General features: G+C 42.4%; 1 protein-coding gene across 3 annotated transcripts in view; it reads left to right on the top strand.

Annotated features, from left to right (window-relative positions):
- Positions 1–23858, top strand: part of LOC144754271 (G-protein-signaling modulator 1-like) — a 764693-nt gene that overhangs the window by 412433 nt on the left and 328402 nt on the right. For all 3 annotated transcript variants that reach the window (XM_078641901.1, XM_078641898.1, XM_078641900.1), the window contains exon 8: positions 17331–17439. In XM_078641901.1, coding sequence (XP_078498027.1) covers positions 17331–17439 — 109 coding nt within the window. The remainder of the gene's footprint in view (positions 1–17330; positions 17440–23858) is intronic.

The following is a 23858-nucleotide window of genomic DNA, read 5'->3' on the forward strand; positions in this document are numbered from 1 at the left end:
AAAACTTTATACGTCATTGGATTCAATATGCAACATGGCTGAACTATATTCTGTATTTAGTTACACTTATGAATCTATAAGTAAATACATTTACACATTTCTCCTCATTTAGCAAACAACAAAACATGTTATCCGTAAATCATGTACAAAATTCAGAAAAATTTCACACAAATTCATAAAGCTCTTCACTCATAGTTATATATGAAAACAATCGCAACTTAAGCCCAGAAGTATGACTCAATTCTCAATCTATATGCCAAGGTGCACCGCTAATTCTTCTCCGCTATTCAGGCCATTAGGTGCCTTGGTTTGTAAATCTACTATGTACCTGGACTCCAGTCTCTGCATTCTATCTCCGCCTCTCTCAGGTACATGGTCCAGACAGAAAAAATGGAGTAAATCTCTGTCCCCTTTATGTTTGATTGCGAAGTGCCTGGCTACTGGATAAGTAAAGTCCTTGTTTGCGATGGCCCACATATGTTCAAGGATCCTGAGCTTCACTGAGTTGATGGTGCTCCCTACATACTTTAGATCACACGGGCATTTAAGACAGTAAACAGCGTACGTGGTATGGCATGACATGAATGTGTTGATTTTCTTCACCCCTTTGCAGCCCTTAACTTCGTAGGATAATATCCTTCTACTAAAGGCACAGGCCTTACATTGACCACATGGGAAAAATCCCCTTGCCTCCCTTATTGACCCTGTTTTTTTGACCACCGGTTCAATATGACTGTGCACCAGATGGTCCCATAGAGAACGGGCCTTTTTGAAGGTAATCAGGGGTGCCGGGGGTACATCCGCACCGATGATATTGTCCGTTTTCAGGACATGCCAGTGTTTCCTCATAATGGATCGCAACCAAGTGGAATCACGTGAGAAGGTCGTAATGAGCCTAAATTTGCCATTGTCTTTAGTGTCTTTAAGTTGTTTTTTAAACAGATCCTTCCTGGGTATAGATTCTACCCTAGTCAAAGCTTTTTGGAGGAGTTCCACTTCATAGCCTCTAGCCAAGAATCTATCAAAGCTATCTTTAGCAGCTATATCAAAGTCACTGTTCATCGTACAATTACGTTTAAGTCGAAGGAACTCCTCATAAGGGATACTGTTAATTAGGCTACGGGGGTGGCTGCTCGACGCGTGAAGCATACTATTGCCAGCCGTTGGTTTTCTGTACAATGCTGTCCTAATCTTCCCATCCACAATTTCTACATTGAGGTCTAAATAGTTGGCTGTCATTTTACTCACATGGCCAGTAAATCTTAAATTGTTACTGTTATTGTTAAGAACTCCAATGTACTGTTCCGCCTCCTCCATAGCGCCATCCCAGACCAAAAACAGGTCGTCTATGTATCTAAGCCAAGATACAATTTTCCGTGACCACCCCTCATTCTCTGGGGCCCAGGTTACCTGCTCCTCCCACCAGCCTACGTATAAATTTGCATAGCTGGGGGCGGAGCAGGAGCCCATCGCCGTACCAGCGACCTGTCTAAAGATGTTATCCTGGAAAAGAAAGATATTGTTAAGAAGGCAGAATTCAATGAGTTCCAATAACATTACATTGTGCTTTGCCAGTTTTAATGGTCGCTTTTTAAAAAAATACTCGACCGCTCGAAGGCCCTGTGTGTTATCAATGCACGTGTAAAGACTGGTTATGTCTAGTGTGATCAAACAGTAAGTAGGTTGCCAGTCCACCTTTTCTATGTTTTCAATGAAGTCCTTGGTGTCCCTGATATAAGATTTAAGGTTGAGTACAGATTCAAACAGAAAATGGTCTAAAAATTTAGAAAGGTTCTCCGTCAGGCCACTGATAGAAGAAACTATGGGCCTGCCAGGTGGTTTGTCCTTGTTCTTATGAACCTCAGGTAGGTGGTAGAAAGTGGGGAGTATAGGATTGATGGTCTTCAGGAATAAGTATTCATCCAAATCAAGCATGAGTTTATCATGCCACTTTTTCAACAGATTATGTAGTTGTTCAATGCTATTAAGATACACAGTTTTAGAAGAGAGTTCGTAGCATTCTTTATCTCCTAATTGGCGCATGGCCTCCTCCACATATTGCTCCCGAAAGAGGAGAACGACATTTCCTCCCTTGTCTGATGGTTTGCAAATAATGGAAGTGTCCTCCGCCAGATTTTTTACCGCCAGACGTTGTGCCTTAGTTAGATAATCCCGACCCTTCTTGGAGTTCAGATTGTCTCTATAAGTCATTAGCTCCCTGATGACTAAGTCCGAGAAGGTGTCTATGGCATCTGGAGGCATTAAAGGTAAGAACTTGGAGATAGGTTTTAGGCCGCTACTCGGTGCCTCTTGTTCAATTTCCACGGATGTAAGTCTTTGAGTTAGTGTCACAGATGCCCTCTGATTAACCATGGGGCCTTCCTGTCTGAGATCTTCTAGTAGCTCCAATGCTGTCAAGTCGTTCACATTGAGAAGATCTGTCTCTCTTTTTCTCATTTTTAGGAGTTTACTCTCTCTCAGTGTTGGTTTAATTTTGTGAAATTTATGAAGTTTCATTTTTTGAATGAATTTAACCAGGTCTATCCTGGTTTGTGTATATTCCAGGCCATCATTAGGGCAGAAGGTGAGTCCCAACTTTAATACAGATTCCTCTGCTGGTGTTAAAGTTCTAATTGTCAATTCGTCATGACTCATTACCATCTGGCCCCTCTTTTGCTTCCAAGCCCAACACTCACTGAAATCACTAACACTCACTCACTAAAATCACCACTTACCTGATTTAATACGAAGACACAAAGCTTGAAAAACTCTATGAAAGAGAAATACCAAGTGGTGGGAGGGGACCTCACTACAAAGCTATATAGAGGTACAAAGAGTCCCACGAGGCTTGCGCATTTTTACTATTCCAGCATACGAGAACCCTGACCCTTTGCTGTTGGAAGCTTGGGCGGCACACATAGCCCTATCATGCAAAGGCATGCTGGAAATTTTGATACAGTTTGCTTGGAGCGATAGAGATAAGGCTTTGAAAGAAAGTGAGACTCTGGAAGAAGAGTTATTGAAAGACCCCAAAAAAGACCAGCAAGAACAACTGAGGGCGGCCATGAAGAAACGGTTGGAAAAGTACGAAATGAAAATTAAGGTGCGCAAACAAGAGAAATTCGATCACGACGAACGGGACTATGCGATGGGCAGAGTCCTTACATTTGCCAAAAGATACGATCAAACACGGAAGGCATTGGCAAATAAGAGTCAAACACAACAAAAAGGAATCGTACAATCAAGGGTGGAAACCTCGGAGTCTGAGGTCACTGAAAGTGAACAGTCTGGTGAAGAAACTGCAGGACCCTCTAGAGTCTCGACCAAAACCCCTTTTCAACAGGAGTTCAATATCATCAGGCAAAACTGGTTGAGAGGGGGAAAGAACAAGCCCCCAGAGGAAGAAGGAAAACCAGAAGGGGCGGTCGGAACCGGAAATGGAAGAGACAAATCCAATCCAACCACCAGAATAACGAGAAGCAAAAGAGGGTCCAGATGGTAATGAGTCATGACGAATTGACAATTATAAATCTGTCAGAGAGAACTTTAACACCAGCAGAGGAATCTGTATTGAAGTTGAGACTCACCTTCTGCCCTAATGATGGCCTGGAATATACACAAACCAGGATAGACCTGTTTAAATTCATTCGAAAAATGAAACTTCATAAATTTCACAAAATTAAACCAACACTGAGAGAGAGTAAACTCCTAAAAATGAGATAAAGAGAGACAGATCTTCTCAATGTGAACAACTTGACAGCATTGGAGCTACTAGAAGATCTCAGACAGGAAGGCCCCATGGTTAATCAGAGGGCATCTATGCCACTAACTCAAAGACTTACATCCGTGGAAATCGAACAAGAGGCACCGAATAGTGGCCTAAACCCTATCTCCAAGTTCTTACCTTTAATGCCTCCAGATGCCATAGACACCTTCTCGGACTTAGTCATCAGGGAGCTAATGACTTATAGAGACAATCTGAACTCCAAGAAGGGTCGGGATAATCTAACTAAGTCACAACGTCTGGCGGTAAAAATCTGGTGGAGGACACCTCCATTATTTGCAAACCATCAGACAAGGGAGGAAATGTCGTTCTCCTCTCTCGGGAGCAATATGTGGAGGAGGCCATGCGCCAATTAGGAGATAAAGAATGCTACAAACTCTCTTCTAAAACTGTGTATCTTAATAGCATTGAACAACTACATAATCTGTTGAAAAAATGGCATGATAAACTCATGCTTGATTTGGATGAATACTTATTCCTGAAGACCATCAATCCTATACTCCCCACTTTCCACCACCTACCTGAGGTTCATAAGAACAAGGACAAACCACCTGGCAGGCCCATAGTTTCTTCTATCAGTGGCCTGACGGAGAACCTTTCTAAATTTTTAGACCATTTTCTGTTTGAATCTGTACTCAACCTTAAATCTTATATCAGGGACACCAATGACTTCATTGAAAACATAGAAAAGGTGGACTGGCAACCTACTTACTGTTTGATCACACTAGACATAACCAGTCTTTACACGTGCATTGATCACACACAGGGCCTTCGAGCGGTCGAGTATGTTTTGAAAAAGCGACCATTAAAACTGGCAAAGCACAATGTAATGTTATTGGAACTCATTGAATTCTGCCTTCATAACAATATCTTTCTTTTCCAGGATAACATCTTTACACAGGTCGCTGGTACGGTGATGGGCTCCTGCTTCGCCCCCAGGTATGCGAATTTATTCCTAGGCTGGTGGGAGGAGCAGGTAGCCTGGGCCCCAGAGAATGAGGGGTGGTCACGGAAAATTGTATCTTGGCTTAGATACATAGACGACCTGTTTTTGGTCTGGGATGGCACTATGGAGGAGGCGGAACAGTACATTGGAGTTCTTAACAATAACAGTAACAATTTAAGATTCACTGGCCATGTGAGTAAAGTCATTGAATTAAAGGAGAGAGTGAGGACTAGGTAAGCTAGTCCGGATCCCCACTTTTATATGTCAAAATCAAAGAGGACTAGCTAAGTTACAAAGGGAACTCAATGGAGTACGTGTGTCAAGGAAACCAGTAGGTTTTTCAGAAAGCCCTCACCCACCAACCTAGTTGGTGGCATGCTTCATCATCGGGCCCACCACAGTGGCACCTAGCGTGCCCCGGGTGTGCTTCGACGCCAGATTACTGCGGAGCTGGTATACTTGCTGAGTGTGCAGTGTAGTGAGTGTGAAGGTGAAAATTAAAAAACCATACAGATGGTCCCAGTACCCGAGGGTAAAACAATATTTTAATTTACTGGGCCTCTGTTGGTGTATTAAAAGGCAGACGGACGCGTTGGAGTATGGATTATGACCTCCAGTGTCCTGTGTGGTCTACATGTTTCAGCCTGGCCTTTCTTAATTTAAAACAGGCTTTCCTCAGGACCAAGTGAGTATGTGTAAAAAGTGAATTAAATAAATAAACTAAATTATAGTGAGTGTGTTTATTTACTATGTGTAGCACTCCCTAAGGTGCTATATGGGTGAGAGGGGGGATCCCTCTCGCTTTGCTACATATAACATAAAGGGGGACACAGACAGACGTACAAGGTAGAGTCACATTAGCATTATATTGCAAATTTAGCCGTCATTCAACCGTCTTATAAGGTGAGTGAACGAACTATGTATGGCTAAAGTGTGGTCTTGTCAGTGACAAGACTCATGTGGTTTTTATCTAGAAGCCGGTTGTTGAGGTGAGCTAGAAAACGGAAAATACCAATGTGAGGTTCAGGTAAGTAAAAGAGCATTATCCTCACACAGTATTTTTCTGTACAAAGCCTCCTTGGGTCGCCTGGCAGAGAAAAAGACCCTAAAAGAAGGTTGTAACAGCTTTTAAAATCATCCGACCTGTAAGGGAAGACCTCAACACCTTACCCCAGTAGTAGCTGTAGTGCGCTGTCTCGTTACTCACGAAATTGTCGGCCTGGTTCCTCCTTGGACCTGTCATCCTTCTGCGGCGCCCGGTTGTGAAAGGAGGGCCTGGCCGGTCATGTTTATAAAGCCTCCGTTATTGCTTGCACCTGTGTAAGTGTAGAAACAAAGGGAGGGGTGCAATTGCGCGAAGCGCCATGTCATTGTAGCTGTGCGCATGCGCGAAGGAGTAGTGGCCCTCGCCGGGCGCATGCGCATTAGTATATTGCTCCTCGCGCATGCGCGAGGGAGCAATGAGAGCGTCCGACTACCGCGCATGCGCGGGGGAGCTAAGGGAGTGCCCGCTGGTCCGGCCAATACTCATGTAGTATGCCTGAAAAGACAAGAGCATAGTATTACTAATGCGCGGATCCCAAGGCGCTATTTCTTAAATACCTGTAGGAAAAAGAGGACAGACATACATATAGCAGTGGTCCTGCCTCAATGAGTACAGACTACCCAACCACTGCATCTATATTGTGATTATATACAGCGTGTGAGTTTTGTCTATGTGTGTGATTAACAATGTAAAACCATGGATCCTTCTCTGGGTTCCCAAGGCAGGACCACTGCCAAATGTATGTCTGTCCTCTTTTTCCTACAGGTATTTAAGAAATAGCGCCTTGGGATCCACGCATTAGTAATACTATGCTCTTGTCTTTTCAGGCATACTACATGAGTATCTTATTACATAGCTAGGGAAGTGTGTGACTAATATAAAGTATATATGCATACACATTGATCCCTTTTTTTCACCTTTTTGTAAATAGACCCATTGTGGTGACACATCAGTGAGTGACAGGGGGATCTCTTACCCCGGTCCTGACGAAGGGGCATGTCGCCCCGAAACATGTCGACCCACACAGGAAAGTAAGCCCATTAACCCGCTTACCCTTTCCGACACCACCTTTTTTAACAATACCAGCCAGTGTTTATTAAATAGTTTTTGTATCACTAGGCCAGGTATTTTTTAATCATCACTGGTCTATCACCCCTGACCCCACTGACACTCACTCCATTCACTCACATAGCACCCACAAATTATAAAGGTGCTCCAGCGTAGTCGCTTGTCGCAGCACTGCCCCGTCCGGTAGCCGGGCGGGAAGACCCCAATGATGAAGCATGACACCAAGGGCCCTTTTGGTGTGTGAGGGGTATTTTAACCAAATGTGTGTATCCCAAGGTCAACAGGATACACTTTTTAAAAAAAAAAACTTTTTTGAGGTGGACCCTTTCTGATTACATGTACTGACTACAAGATCCAGCCTGCCGGGAAAGACCGCCCACTGAAGGGACACCCACTGAAGGTTTAAATTAATCACGGCAAGCACTGCAGGTGCGTAGCAGATTGTCATCAAATGGCACACCTCTGATGAAGTTGTTAGACACAACGAAACGCGTAAGGACTGCCTGATGAATTATTTGAATAAAAGTGCATGGGAGCCCTCTGTAGTACGACTCCATTTCTTCAAGGTTGGAGAGAGGTTTTTGATATATATATATATATATATATATATATATATATATATATATATATATATAATTATTTGTAATCTATGCAGAAAATAGGACAGGTCAGACATAGAAGTAAGACTTAAGGCTTTAATCCTATTTTTACGTCTGACCTGTCCCTGTTTTTGTTTCTCAAAATCCCGGTCCCCCTAGCTTGAGTGTACCTTTCAAAGGTAAAATAAGCCTTCAGAATTTGGAATAGAAGTACTTCCTGGGAAGCAAAATGATACTTCCAATAGCCAATCCCAGAAAGTGAGAGAGCAATGCTGCTCTGGGCATAGCCAATGGCAACTCTGTACATAATTAACCCCTTCAGCGCTCATGACAAGGTCAGCTCGTCATGGGCGTTACCTGCGCTGCGCGTGTGACGAGCTGACCTTGTCACGTAACGAGGGTTTTTGCGAATCGCAGCGCGCAGTGGGAAAACCGCTAGCGCGCATGCGGTTAAAGAACTGGTCTTGGCGACACTGCATTGGCAAACACGACCTGTAAAACTAGTGTCATTAACTCAAGCTGCAGTGCTTAATTTGAGCCGGTGCTTGGCACCCGCACTTAATTGGTTTCCGGCACTTAACTGTCATTACACACTTAAGGTACTCTGCCACATGGTGGCGCTGCTCATCTAATTTAGAGATGAGCAGAACGTCGGTTGTTTATGAATACAAAATACATTAAAAAGATACTAATTCCTGCCTCCCCAGCCATTCCTTTAGCTCTGGGGCCCCTGAATAATCTGAACTGTCGCATTTGAAGGTGAAAGAGTGGTTTAGCAGTTGTTTTCGTACCGTCATTGGCAGCGACGATGGGACAATCGGTGGGTCAGAGCCCCGGCACTTATTATAATACAAATTAAGCACTGACGCTATAGACAAAGTTTTGTGAATCGAGTCCAGTAAATTGGTTTGAAATAAATATAAAAGACTGAACATTTTCTGAACCGCGATGTGTCTCACTTCAGCCGCTGCCATCTGACGTGCGTGAGGCCAGGAGGGAGGAAGGGTTTATAAATAAACAAGGAGAGGGCGAGAGGGCGGCGCTTTGGGGCGACGTGTGTCAGATTTGATGTTTTCTGAGTATGAAAACGCGCGCCTCCCCGGGAGCCGGCGCGAACCCGTGTCAAGAGCTGAGCTGTGCTGACGGCTCCATCCTTCCCTGGCAGGCGGCGGGGCCTCGCGTCCGCCCCGCTCTCTGCGGGGCCAGGGAGACAGGCGGCCGGGGGCAGAGGCGCGGGGAAGGACGGCCGGGGCCCGGGGCAGCGAACACACAGACGACAAACAGCGGCTTCCTCTGGTACCCGGAGAAAAAGGGAGGCGAGCATCGCTTCATGCGAGGCGAGCGGTTTCCATCCAACCCAAAAGCAACTCTGTTGTGGTGCCCGGAGTGCTGTCTTTATAGCTTCAAGGAGCACCGCAAGACCAAGACGCCTGGAGGCAATGCTGAAACCTAACTCAGAAGGCTCGAAAGTAGAAAGACACTGGACCAAAAAGCATGCGTGTGGGGGTCTTGTGCATACACAAACTAGAACATGTGATATAAATGGCTTAATCGCTGGCCTGGAAACCACAAAAACCTGAGTTCTAATCCCGGCTTTACCTTTTTATGAAAAAAATATTGTGATTCTGGACAAAACACTTTATTTCTATGTCCCTTAAGTTGTTAATGCAATTAACGTCAATAAGTGAAATCAATTTTCATTGCGTGCAGTCTAGAATTGCCCCTTGCATATCTGTTTGCCCCCTCACCCACGCAGGTTGCACCCACGTCCTGGGTTCTATGATCTGGTCTCTATTGGAGTCAGCACACATGTTCTAGGTCTACCATCTGATTTGCATCGACAAACTTTGCTTACATAGATGATTAATTTCTTAGAAACTACGACTATTTTTACTAGATGTTTCCTCCCCTGTAGATTCTTTAGAAAACCTCCTGCAGTCTTTTCAAGAACTTCGTGAAACATGTCAACCTCATCCAAACTTAATTGTATATGGCAGTAAGTCATTTATTTTGGTTTAAAAATAACCAATAAATAAACAGTTTAAAAATTGATCAAAGAACAAAAACAATCCAAAAACAAGCAATAGCAAATGCAACAGGTTAGGTTTACCTTCCGAATATGCCTGTAATACACACAGCTTGCCACATGGTGGTAACATTTCTACATGCATATAAGACTGTAGCTCTACTTGAGGTCACTAAAAAACCTTAATTCTAAATCAGTGCCTTAGTGTGTAACCATGTAACACACAGTGTGTAACCATGTAACAATCCACAATATGCCACTACTCTGTATGATAATGTACAACGTTGTGGCCCAGCAGCAGACTACTAAAGCTGTAGGTACGTGTGCTAAATAGATCAGAAAACATTAGTTACTGGTAGCAGAAGTTCATCTAGTAAGTTAAGAAAGCAGAATCCTAGCTTTTGAATATCTTGGTGATGTTAGTCAAAGTGCAAAAGTCAAATCAATGTCCTCCTCTAATAAGCTCCACGTTTTTTATATTTTTAAATTTAAGCATAATACATTTTAATTCAAATTCTCTGGCTGGTTTTCAAGGTTGCCTAAAGAAATTGTGCCTGTGTCCTTCTTAGCATCCATTATCTTGATTGCGCCCACCAAAAATCTAGTTCCCCGGTAGCACAATTTAGGGTGACGCTACATCAACAGATGCAGTAAGGCTGATCTGCAAATATGAAACCCTAAAGCTTCCACAGCACCGTGGATGTAAGAAAAAGAGAAATGCAGGGTGGTCATCGCAAAGACATAACATGTTCACTTAAAGCGGAGCCCTTTGCTATGTAAAAGGCGCTAGGTAAGAAACAAGAGTATCATTTTGTTATCATATAATCTGCTGGCCCACAAGAACCCTTTATAGTAATGATGTCTTCACTGTAGGTTTGAAAACAGAATACTTGATGGACAGATTGTTGAACAATGCCAAACATTCACCCCAGTACGGTGATCTGGGCCTAAATTCATTGTTTTTTTTGCTCGCCATTCCAGTTTGGACCCAGCCATAGGCAAATCAGTCCTGACCCTGCGCCCAATGGGAAAAGTCCAGCCCGAACTGCCAGACCAGGTCCTCCCTGGACTGGAAACAAGCATCCTAGGACCGGTTTCGGTGTTTCACCCCTCATTATCTAGGCTAACATGACTCCAGTGGCATGGAGAGTGCTGAACCCACGTTTGGGCATACCCGTCCCACTGAGGGTTTGACCATCACGCATGATTCTTGTTCCATGGTTCTGGGTAGCGAAAAAGCACTTCCTTGCCCCCTTCTTGTTTCTGGCACTGATCCCTTGGGACGTTCAAACACCCTTCCACTTCCCAATTTAATGGGCATGTCATTGAAGAATGTCAGTCAAAAAATATTGTAGGGGTTTTGCAGCATCCTAGTACATCCATCAGATCTGACCTAGTGAGGTAAGGTTCGTCCTTGCTGAAGCCCATAGGGTTGATGGTCCCAGTCTAATGCTGCTTTCAGTGCGGGGTCCCATCATCGCCTGCTGGATGGAGTATCCAGGAGCTGATTGAGAAATCCCCAACGTTATTCTCAAAATCTGTACTATCTTCTGCATGTAGCACAGCAAGATGCCCACACCTTTGGTGAATCACCAATGGTGATAGAAGTTAGATTGTTTTTTACTTCACACACTTGGGATAACACATCCTCAGTCCCTTCCCACAAGTTTGTCAAAATTCAGCATTGTCCCTTATGCCTGTCCTGGCTTCAATTTCAGAGCAGCCAATAGAGGGACCCAGCCGAAAGTGCTTTCCAAATGGACCGTAAAGTAGGTGAACACTTTACACCACTTCAAGAGTCATGTCACCTATCCATTTATCTTTATAGTGTATTTTTCCTAAGCTAGTGGCCATGATGCTTGATCTTTTGACATTAGTTTTTAGATCTGTCACCTCCATAAAATCTGTATAGTATGTGTTTAGGCGCTGAAGAGCGATGACTGTGTGGCAGATAAGAACAACATCGTCTTCGTATAGAACAAGGGGTACATTTCTATATCCTACTTTCCATGCATCGACTGATAAACGTTGAAACTCAGAACAGAGTTGCTTGATGTAAATTACAACAGAAAACGATCAAACATAAAACTTTGCTGGACTCCCTTCTCTACGCTGACAGGAATAGTGCATTCCCCTCTGGGTTCAAACCTACAGAATGTGAACAGTACTTGTGTATTCTTTTGATAAGGGAAGTAAAGTTCTCTTCAACGCTCATAAGCCTCATTATGGCCCTGATGCTTATGCTGCTTATCAAATCAATTACTATACACCGGGTGACCCAATGGAAGTCGAAGGACCTGGGTATCAAGTATTACAGACAAAAATGGTCCTAGAGGTTGATTCTACACCCAATAGAATGATAATCACAGTACGAAGAAATGAATGAAGTACTGATAATCAAGCTTATCAAATCAAAACACACAAGATGATGGACCGAATGTTGCACAATGGCAAAACATTCACCCCCAGTCACAGATCTGGGTTTAATCCATTGCTTGATTCCGGTCCAGGGAAGACCTGGCGTGGCAGTTCAGGCTGCACTGTTTCCATGAGGCACAGGGTCAAGACTGATTTGCATATGGCCATGTCTGAACTGGGGTGGCTAGTGAGCAAAATAACGATGGATTAAACCTAGATCTGTGACTGGGGGTGAATGTTTTGCCATTGTGCAACATTCCGTCCATCATCTTGTGTGTTTTGCTGTTCACCCTATGTGGGAAGGGTATGCCCAGACGTGGGTCCCGTGCTCACTATGCCACTGGAGTCAAGCTATCCTGGCTGATGAAGGCTGATAGCCAGAAACCGGCCCTAGGATGCTTGATTCCGGTCCAGGGAAGACATGGCTTGGCAGTTCAGGCTGCACTGTTCCCATGAGGCACAGGGTCAAGACTGATTTGCATATGGCCATGTCTGAACTGGGGTGGCTTGGTGAGCAAAATAACCATGGATTAAACCCAGATCTGTGACTGGGGGTGAATGTTTTGCCATTGTTCAACATTCCGTCCATCATCTTGTGTGTTTTGCTTATCAAATCAAAAGCAGAGGAAAGGTCCATAAAGGCCAAGTTAAAGGCCTCTTCCTGGCAATAGTGTTCTTAGATACTATCAGGTAGAGATTTAAACCTGGATCGCACATGTCTGCGCCCGCTCCAAAATCGTATTGTGCCTTCCATGTTCCCACGCCCAGCCATGTAGACCAGCAGGATCCTCGCCGTCAGTATCAAGAAGAGAGGTAGACCAATGAGAAGACTAGCATGTTAACTCCCTCATTGATAATCGATATTACAATGGAGAAAGCCCTGGTCAGCGCACATATGTTGGTATAAATGATAACATTAAATAGCCTGATCAAGAGTGGACCACATAAATCCATGGAACATCTGTAGAGATTCCTGGGGACCCATCTGCTTCTGAGGCCTGGTGGGTTGTCCCTAAGGACAACAGTAACTTCTTCAATATTAATAAACATTAGATTGCAGTCCCAGCTCTGTGGGAACTCAACAGTGATCTCAGCTCTTCCATTGTTCTTATACAGAGTTGAAATGCATGATAGCTAGGTACCGCACCTCTCAACTCTGTACAACACCAATGGACAATACCTGTATCCAGTAATGACCATATTACGGAGATCGTTGCCAGAGTGCGGCATACACTGGTAAGCAGAAATGTCATGTACATTGTACCTTTCCGGATGAGCTCCTGTCCTAGATACCAGTGAGCAAGACATTTCAGTGAACTATGGGTGAATGGCAAAAATTCTTTTTTTTGGTCGGGGGATGCCGTGGCTGACCGGCAAATCCCTTTAGTTGGTGCAGTTCACAAAAGTTGTTAATTTGCAACTCACAAAGTGCAAAAGGTTTGAATTTCACACAACTTCTCCGCTTTGGCTTCAATATTTACTGCAGATGAGTTTAGATGTCTTAATCCAGTTGTTAGTGGATGAGCTATAGCTGCTTGGGCATCAATACACCCTTTACTTTCTACCAACATCATTGCTTTGGCCCAACTTAAACCATAACAGACTTGCATCTGATTTGAGGTAATTAGGAACTCTTGGGCTGTCTGGCCATTAAAGCAACCAAAATGGGTTCCCTCTTAAGTGTCAGAGACTATCTGTGGTCTCAAGGCATAGAAGGTCAGGCAATAAGTGGAATAAGAGCTGGTGCTATTCTGTGTTTCACATTTATTGGTAGAAGGCGTGCATGCAGTTCTATATTGTGCCTCCATTGGTAAACACCTTGCAGTATTTATGTGTTGGCAAAAGCTGTTGGTGCTGTACTGAATTATGTGTTTGATAAATAAAGTTTTGGGTGCCCTGTTAAGTTGGTGTTTGCTAGTAAATACCTTGTAGGTACTTACCTACATTCCATAATTGTTGGTGTGTTTTGTATTTGTTGGGAAACACCGAGTTCTATTTCGTGAATAAGTTGGGCAAAGCCTTTGTGAATCTCCTTGTCCTTCTCCTTGTTAACATCCTTGGGTGTTCTTTTGCAGTGTGTATTAGTCATTGAAGGCCTTCGTCATTCTACTGTGTTGTTTTTTCCCCATAGAAGATCACGATTGCTCTTCTGAATTGCGTAAATGCCCCAAACGTATTCAGCACTATTCCACGTCTTGCATTTGCGAGTCAAGTTCACATGGGTGCTTTTCTGTATTCCGTATTTGTTTTTAAAAAGTCTTGAGCGCTCTTCTGTACATTATGTATTTTTCAATGAAGGTGTTGGTTGCCCTTCTGCGTTGTTTATTTGTCATCAAAGGCCAAGGGAGCTTTTCTGCATTTTGTATTTGCCCCAAAAAGTTTTCAGGGCTATTCTATGTCATTCATTTGCAGGACAAGGGCGCGCAGATACATATTGTGGATTTTTAGTTAAAAGTCTTGAGCACTCTTGTCTGTTTTGTATTTGTCATCAAAGGGATTGGTTGCTCTTTTGCATTGTGCAATTGCATTGACGTCATTGGTTGCTCTTCTGCATTGTGTATTTGGCAATGAAGGCACTGGTTGCTCTTCTGCATTGTGTTTTTGCTAGCAAAAGCTTTGAGTGCTCCTCTGTGTTGTGCATTTGTCATCGAAGGCCTTGAGTGCTCTTAAGCATTTTTTATCTGTTAGTGAAAGCGTTGGTTGCTCTTCTGCGTTGTTTGTCATCGAAGGCCTTGGGTGCTCTACTGTATTGCGTAATTGTCAATTAAGACATTGGTTTGACATTCTGTGTTGTTTATTTGTCATCAAAGGTCAAGGTTGCTCTTCTGGATTGTGAGTGTTTCTTATTGAAGGTCTTGGTTGCTCTTCTGCATTGTGTATTTGTTATTGAAGGTCTTGGTTGCTCTTCTGCATTGGTATTTGTTATTGAAAGCCTTGGTTGCTCTTCTGCATTGTGTATTTGTTATTGAAGCACTTGGTTGCTCTTCTGCATTGGTATTTGTTATTGAAGGTCTTGGTTGCTCTTCTGCATTGGTATTTGTTATTGAAGGCCTTGGTTGCTCTTCTGCATTGGTATTTGTTATTGAAAGCCTTGGTTGCTCTTCTGCATTGTGTATTTGTTATTGAAGCACTTGGTTGCTCTTCTGCGTTGGTATTTGTTATTGAAAGCATTGGTTGCTCTTCTACATTGTGTATTTGTTATTGAAGCACTTGGTTGCTCTTCTGCATTGGTATTTGTTATTGAAGGCCTTGGTTGTTCTTCATCATTGGTATTTGTTATTGAAGGCCTTGATTGCTCTTCTGCATTGTGCATTTGTTATTGAAGGTCTTGGTTGCTCTTCTTCGTTGAGTATTTGTTATTCAAGCACTTGGTTGCTCTTCTGCATTGGTATTTGTTATTGAAGGCCTTGGTTGCTCTTCTGCATTGGTATTTGTTATTGAAAGCCTTGGTTGCTCTTCTGCATTGTGTATTTGTTATTGAAGCACTTGGTTGCTCTTCTGCATTGGTATTAGTTATTGAAAGCATTGGTTGCTCTTCTACATTGTGTATTTGTTATTGAAGCACTTGGTTGCTCTTCTGCATTGGTATTTGTTATTGAAGGCCTTGGTTGTTCTTCATCATTGGTATTTGTTATTGAAGGCCTTGATTGCTCTTCTGCATTGTGCATTTGTTATTGAAGGTCTTGGTTGCTCTTCTTCGTTGAGTATTTGTTATTCAAGCACTTGGTTGCTCTTCTGCATTGGTATTTGTTCTTGAAGGTCTTGGTTGCTCTTCTGCATTGTGTATGTGTTATTGAAGGTCTTGGTTGCCCTTCTGCATTGGTATTTGTCATTGAAAGTATTGGTTTCTCTTCTGCATTGTGTATTTGTTACTGAAGCACTTGGTTGCTCTTCTGTATTGTGTAGTTTTTATTGAAGGCCTTGATTGCTCTTCTGCACTGTTTATTTGTCTTTGAAAGCATTAGTTGCTCTTCTGTATTGTGTATTTGTTATTGAAGGCCTTGGTTGCTCTTCTGCAGTCTGTGTTTGTTATTGAAGGCCTTGGTTGCTCTTCTGCAATGTGCATTTGTTATTGAAAGCCTTGATTGCTCTTCTGCATTGTGTATTTCTTTTTGAAAGCATTAGTTTCTCTTCTGCATTGTGTATTTGTTAATGAAGGCCTTGGTTGCTCTTCTGCATTGTGTATTTTTTATTGAAAGCCTTGGTTGCTCTTCTGCATTGTTTATGGCATTGAAAGCCTTGGTTGTTCCTAAGCATTGTGTATTTGTCATCGAAAGCCTCGGTTGCTCCTCTTCATTAGGTATTTGCTAGCAAAAGCTTTGAGTGATCTTCTGTTTTGTCCATTGTCAGTCAAGGCCACATTGGTGCTTTTTAGCTTTGTGTTTTTGTTGTTAAACATCTCGATTGCTCTTCTGTGTTGTGTATTTGGGTTCTGGTCTGTGTTGTGTATTTGCCATTTATTGTTTTGACCGCTCGTCTGTATTGTGCATCAGATGATGAAAACCTTGGGTGCTTTTCTGTGGCTGTTCCTTTCTGATTCCTGCACATTGTGGATATATCTGGAAAGTCATGGGTGCTGTTTTATGTTGTGTATATTTAGGTAAAATACTCAGTTGCTTGGTTGGTCTTTTATGTTCTCTGTGAGTGGATAAAGTTGCTATTCTACATGTTGTTTTTGTTTGTGTAAGCTTTGGGGGCTCTCCTCATTCCAATCATTGGGTGCGCTTTTAGTTTGTGCGTTTGTTGATTAAAGGATTGGTTGCTGTTCTGGATTTGTTTGTGAAAGCCTTAGGTGGTCTACTGCATTCGAAAAAAGGCATCAACACACTCTCTTATGTGACCTAATAGAAGATATAACCCTATGATGGCATAAAGCGCACGTTTACGAAGGCGCGCACTCTAATTTTCAACAGACCATGAATTATACTCACAAGTGTATTGGTATTGGGTAGAAATGACCTCTGATCTGGCTATGGAGAATCCCTTCATAAGTAGGACAGGTGGACGTGCTACCTGTGTTTTCACAGGTGCAACTCCTGGATATATCAGTTTTCGATCTAGCTTATTGATCTGAATGAGCTGTGTGGGACTGTGGTGACGGGACGTGGGAAACATACTTATATTGTCCCTGTACATTGAAGACTGCGTTACCGTATATGGGACAGAGGCATCACAAGTCCTGGTGCAATGAGAATTCTTTCTACAAGGCCCCTCACTGTGGGAGCTTCCTCTTCTCCCAGACGTATGCAGGTACTCACTGTATGACAGACTTCTTGTAACCCTCCTAACTGAAAATTAACAAATAAATGGTCTGGTGGGCCTTTATGAACTACTTTTGGTGGCTACATCCCTCATCAGGTTTAGTAACGCAGGCGGTGAGCACACCATGAGTCTACTCAACGTACGTGCATCATTGATGGAGAATTGTCTCTTTCTACCTGCAGGGTTGGAGAGGGGCGAGCCTGCTGGAGTCTAGGGAATGCCTACGTGTCCCTGGGGAACCATGAGCAAGCGTTACGATTTGCAAGGAAACATCTGGAGATATCTCAAGAGGTAAGATTCTTTGTGTTCATTTAGGTTTATTTGTGATGTGCCTTTATCTCCAATGCCTTGGACCCTCTAGGACTGATTCACATACGGCCACTAGAACCACATCTGTGAGTTGCAGGCCCCTAAAATCAACCCTGCAGAAGACAGACCTCACCACAACAAATCCCACCTTCTGTTGAGATGACTGTCCTTACCGCTCAATCTGGATGTCCTATTCAACCCCTTTCCCCGTCTCACTCAGTTATGTGCATCTCCTCAGTAGTTTACGAGTACACCAGTTTGTTGCTCAGAGCTCCACAGAAAAGAGGCCTGCAAAATCATCTACCATAGCCATCGTAGCATATGACTGAATTTGTCAAATAGGATCTCATGACAAAATACATCACAGAGTGGCTCATCATGATGGGTGTCAAACATGCACCAGTGATAGAGTGATAGAAAATATCACATAATAGCTCTTCATTTAATATAGCGAATAGTAGCTCATGAAGTATTAAAGTATATCATGAATAAAATATGTGAATTAAGGGTTTCATCTACTCGAAGTCAAACATGAGCTCAGTTATGACAAATAGACGCTCACGATCTTGTATATCAAATAGAAGGCCATGATAGAATGAGGAAACTAGAATCTATGTAATATGATAAATATGAAATCATTATATGATATTTCAAATTGGATCTCATAACAAAATATATTAAAAGAGCTCATTATATAATATATTGAATAGCATTTCATGCGGTATATAAACATGTTTTAATCAAATATTTCAATTAGGAGCTCATCAGTTAATACATCAATAGTAAATCATTGTTTAATATGTCATGTATAAGCTGTTCCTCTACTTTATGGAACAGGGGCTCATGATCCAGTATATGAAAGAGGAGCTCATGATCTAACATGTCGAATACAAGCTCACTGCCGTGCATATCAAATAAGAACTTATGACAGAATATATCAAAGAGGAACTCATCATTGTGAAAGAGGAGCTTGCTCCAATATATCAAATAGAAGCTCTTAACAGAATATGTGTACAAGGAGTTGATGACTGAATATATAAAAGTGGATCTCATGATTTTCTGTGATCAATATAAGCTCATAATAGAATACGCGATGGGGATCTTGTTATTTAATATGTGAAACAGGAGATCATGATTTAATATGTCACATAGCCATTTGTGAAAAAATATGTCAAAAAAAGGAGTTCATGATCTAATATGCCAAATAGGAGTTCACAATCGGGTGTCTGAAAAATGACTTCTAATCTAGTCTGCGAAATAGGAGCGTACATGTCGAAAAAGAGCTCCTAATAGAATAAATGAAATAGTTGTTCATTATCTAATATAGTATAGCCTCATATGAGAAAATATAAAATAGTTGGGCATTATCTAATATGTGAACTCATGATATGGTCTGTGAAATAGGAGCTCGTGGTCTACTACGTAAAGTGGGGGCTGAGGCTCCAATTCGCCAAATAGATGCCCATGATAAAAAACACAAACAGTGATGCTGTCTTCTAGTATGTGAAATAGGAGCAAATGATCTACTGTGTTACAAAGGAGCTCATGATAGAATATATCAGAGAGACGGTTATGATCTGATGAGTTACAAAGAAGTTCATGATAAGGAAAGAGAAATAGGAGCTCATGATCTAATATATCAAATAGGAGCTCATGATCTATTATATCAAATAGGAGCTCATGATCTAATATATCAAATAGGAGCTCATGATCAAATATATCAAATAGGAGCTCATGATCAAATATGACTAATGGACAATCGTGGTGGGATATTTAAATTTGGAGCTTGCTGATGTGAAATAAGAGTTCACAATCTAATATGTGAAATAGTTGATAACTTGTCAAATAAGAGCACATCATTTAAGGTCAATAATATGATGCATAGAATTTGTTACAGAGTATGTCAAATAGAAGCTTGTGATCGAATACGTCATCAACTGTTATGTTTACCTTAAGAACAGCCGTAATCCCACTTTTCAGACAGGCAGTGCAGTGGCGATGGATGTAAATGGCTTTATCTAAGTCAGCGACATGACCCCCAATCTGCACATTCCCTGTGTTTGTTAAGGCGGGGCATGTAACTTATTTCTAAGCAGACGCACTATTGTGACCGGTTAGGGGAGAAAATAACATGGATACATGAAGTGATTTGCCCAGAACTGCACCATTGATTCAAGTACATAAGTACATTTGGATTGAAGCTCAGTGACTCCACCCAGTCCAGAGTCAGTGAGCTAACCTCCATAGTACATTTCCTTCAGGTTGTCTATCAGCCCAGGTAGTGTGGGTTTGGTGTGTGTTCAAATCTGCATGCATTTTCAAGTTCCATAAAATTTGTGCTGTTTGTATGCGTTTCATATTCTGATTGTTCATATAATATATGTGGATGAATATATATTGGTAAGCATCTGGGACATATGCAAGTGCTTGAAGTTAATCCTATCTTTCAAAGCGCTTGACATATAAGGCATGTATTGGATCAATTCCATATGAGAATTAACGCAGCAGTACATCGACCACAGGAAGTAAATTAGACAAGAGGACCTTGATGACCTTTGAACTTCTGAATTTACAGGTTAATCTCTGATGGCCAATCAAAAATCACTCCAGAGCTTTCAAGTCCACTCCGGTCATTTTTCATCCATTCCTGCCTTTTTCCTCCTCGCACTGGTAGCTTTTCTTTTCCATTCTAAATTAAGAAATATGAGTCCCAGATGTGAATAAAGGAAATACGAGTGCTGTCATCTCAAGGTAATAAGAAACAACACTGGGTGAGCTACTCACATCTGACTTGGCATATTTTGGGATATCTGACACGATATATTTTGACATCTCTGAAATCATGTATTTGAAAATCTCTGACTATATATTTTTAGATCGATGACATGGTATATTTTAGGATCACTGACATTATGGGATCTCTGACATGGTATATTTTGGGATCTAACGTGGTATATTTGAAATTTCGGACATGGTATAATTTGGGATCTCTGACACGGTATATTTTGGGATCTCTGACATGGTATATTTTGGGATCTCTGACACGGTATATTTTGGGATCTCTGACACGGTATAATTTGGGATCTCTGACACGGTATATTTTGGGATCTCTGACACGGTATATTTTGGGATCTCTGACACGGTATATTTTGGGATCTCTGACACGGTACATTTTTGGGATCTCTGACACGGTATATTTTGGGATCTCTGACATGGTATATTTTGGGATCTCTGACACGGTATATTTTGGGATCTCTGACACGGTATATTTTGGGATCTCTGACACGGTATATTTTGGGATCTCTGACATGGTGTATTTTGAGTTCTGTGCAGATGTGAGCGCCGTTGAAAGGTGTGGGTCATCTCGCAGGCCGTTCATCCTTCCGATGTCACATGGAGGAGCCCTCAGTGCTGTGCTTGCAGCAGTGAAAGAGTGTGTACATTGCCATACAAGGAAGTCATATTAAAATGTTTTGTGTATTTATCGGGCTTGTCTCTATCAGACTAGACCAGCTTGAGGAACCCACCGTCACTCACCTAATTACACAGTTACTTAATTTTTACTGGCGGTTCATCAAATTTGTTCATTAGGGGTTGAATTAATGGGTGGGAATCTCAACTTTCTGTGCCGCTGTTGTGAGATATTTGGACAAGACTAGGGCTCGCCGTGGAGTTGCGCTCTTCATACAGTGCAAGAGGTGCTCCCTTTTAACAAACATTGGCAAATACATATGTCTGGCTTTTCTATTAAGTCCTGAGTAAATCATAAAAAAGCCTGCTGCGGTGAAAAAAACAAAACACATAACAAATGATTTATTCATACAGTATTTATAAAATACATTATTTAACTTGTGATGATTCACTGTACTTTTGAGATGTAAAATAGTCCCTCATTCACTCCACAGGAGGCGGAATGACACACAAACAGCCAAGAGCATGAAGCAAGAGACAGATGCTCCAATGGGCAGATCCAAAGCCCAGATGCACTGATCATGATTTGGTGCTTTCCCTACTCTCCATGACCCCACAAACTCCTTTGCCCCTTTTAAGTCACCCATTCCACCTCATTTCCATTTTCCACCAGATCTTTTTTTAAGTTCCCTTCAAAGCACTCAGCATTTTCCTAATACTGAGCATCCCATACAAATTATACCAATATTGCCCATTTAGACAGAACACACTAGAACCTGACAATATTTCCAAGTTTGATGGTGTTTTTTCATTGACCTCGGATGTATGACAGGCGAGTTGGCCCAGCTGAGATTTAAACAATCTACTCGTTATGCATGTTTCTCATCAGTGAGGGCACTAACCCAATGAACCTTACAGCATGTTCTAGGGTCGGACAGAAAGCACACTAAGGGCTCTTGGTAACTGCCGAGCTATCTGGCTACCACAGATCTACTTACCGGCCATTGTGCAGAGCACCAGCACCTCCAGCTGGGGCCTTTCAATAGCAGCACACCGCATGGTGGGCGGGTTGCTGCAGGCTAGCAGAAAAGGCTGTCACTAGCCATGTACCTGTCTTTGCAAATCGTTAGTGTCAAGTTTGTTAGTTAGTTTTATTAGATCAATTAAAGTGTACTAAAACTCCCAAAATCCAATGTTGTGTTACCATTCATTTGGAAAAAAATTCTCAAAAACAGAAGCAGCAATAAATAAAAAAATCAAAGAAAATTTCGTTTATAAATAATAATGATGTTTTTTTTATTGCTGCTTCTGTTATTGAGAACATTTTTCCAAATGAATGTTAGGTATCATACGGAGAGTGAATCTATATTCATCGTATTACCTTCAAAAATAGTAATGGGCATTAATCTTGTTTGAACATAATTTAGAACCGACGTAAGAAATATTATTTATTTACGCCTGCGAGTGTTGGGTTATTTATGTTAACGCTCAGTCTAATAAGGCGCTGGACTCTAACTTTGTCATCTACACCAGTGACGTAGCCAGGGTGCCATTAGCGCTAATGCATATAAGGAACACGAGGTCCCATCCCTGGTCTGACAGTAAATACCAGCCATAGTTGGGGTGCAGCGGATCCCTCAGACCACTGGACCCTGGTGCTGCTGCATCTGCTGCTCTTTTGTTTGCTATGCTCCTGATCTAAGTGCTGATTAAGGCTTGGGGTATTTCTCCCCTAGTGATAACTAAGTGTGAAATACCCCAAGTTGAAATTCCAACTGGCCTGGAACTATAAGGTTTAACACCTTGCGTGCGGCGCCGATTCTCCCCCGGTGCTGAACATTCCATTCGCGGGTGTGGTCGTGACGGAACCATTCCGTCATCCGCACAGCTCAACCGTGAGGCATGACGGAATGGTTCCGTCACAAGCATCGAAGGGGTTAAAAACTCCTACTCGGACATTTCAGAGTCCATTAACATTGGACCTGTCAAAGTATCTGCAGGGCAGGAGCGGGGGGCAGAAGCATTTTCCTGCCCCACACACCCCCGTGCAGCGGCCCGGGATGAGCAGACAATGCTCTCGCTAGGCCCATTCTTATTTTGGGTGGGAGACTACCCACCACAAAGAACAATCACTACCCTTGTCAGAGTGAACATTCAAAGTCACTCAGTTAACGGGAGCTCAACCAAACGGAAGCTATGGCATAGAGCAGACAGGCTTAACTTAGAGCAAGGTGTAAAGTATGTATGCACTACTAAAACAACAAAAAAAGCAAAATGTTAAATAATAAAACTCCCAAAAGACACCCCGCTTACAGTGAGTCAGTGTGTAGCGCCAGGACACCCATGGGTAGAAGTGCGCTTTAAAAGCTTCGCTAACATAACATAACAAAATAAAATTGGAAAAATAGAGTAAAATGTAAAAAACAAAAGGAAAAAATCAATAAGGGGAACCGGAGATATGTTTTTTTTTAAATTGTGAGTAGAAATAGTGTCAAAAAGTACAAAGCGCCAGTGATAGGCAATTGTTGCAGTAGATCGAGACCTATGGGCAATTTGAGGCTGATCGTGGTGGACCATGGGTCGGATACACCAGGTTTGTCCTAAACAAATATTTTACCATTTGGCGTAGTGCTTTAAGTCCCAATCCACCAATGGAGTACATGGGAGGATTCGGACTTAAAGCACTAGAGGCTCACATGGTATCGAGCAGAGGCCAATAGCAGGGTTCATTCTAGATCCAGTTGCCATTGGTCATCTGGGTACTTCCAGGAAAAGGACTCTTGAAGCTTTTTCTGTCCCACTAGATTGAACTGGTGGTCAGCCTTGTGAGACTTGGAGTCCATTTGTTTGCCTTAGGAGCAAGCGGGAGCAGCTCCAGTCCTCCAGGGCCCCTCTGAGGCCACATGCAGCAGACCCTGGAGGTGTACTGAAGAGGGTGCCTGGAGGTGCCACATTTATGCCTGCCACTAGCTAGTGGGTGGGAATGACTT

Source organism: Lissotriton helveticus, chromosome 5_1 (genome assembly GCF_964261635.1).
Source record: "Lissotriton helveticus chromosome 5_1, aLisHel1.1, whole genome shotgun sequence".
NCBI lineage: Eukaryota > Metazoa > Chordata > Amphibia > Caudata > Salamandridae > Lissotriton > Lissotriton helveticus.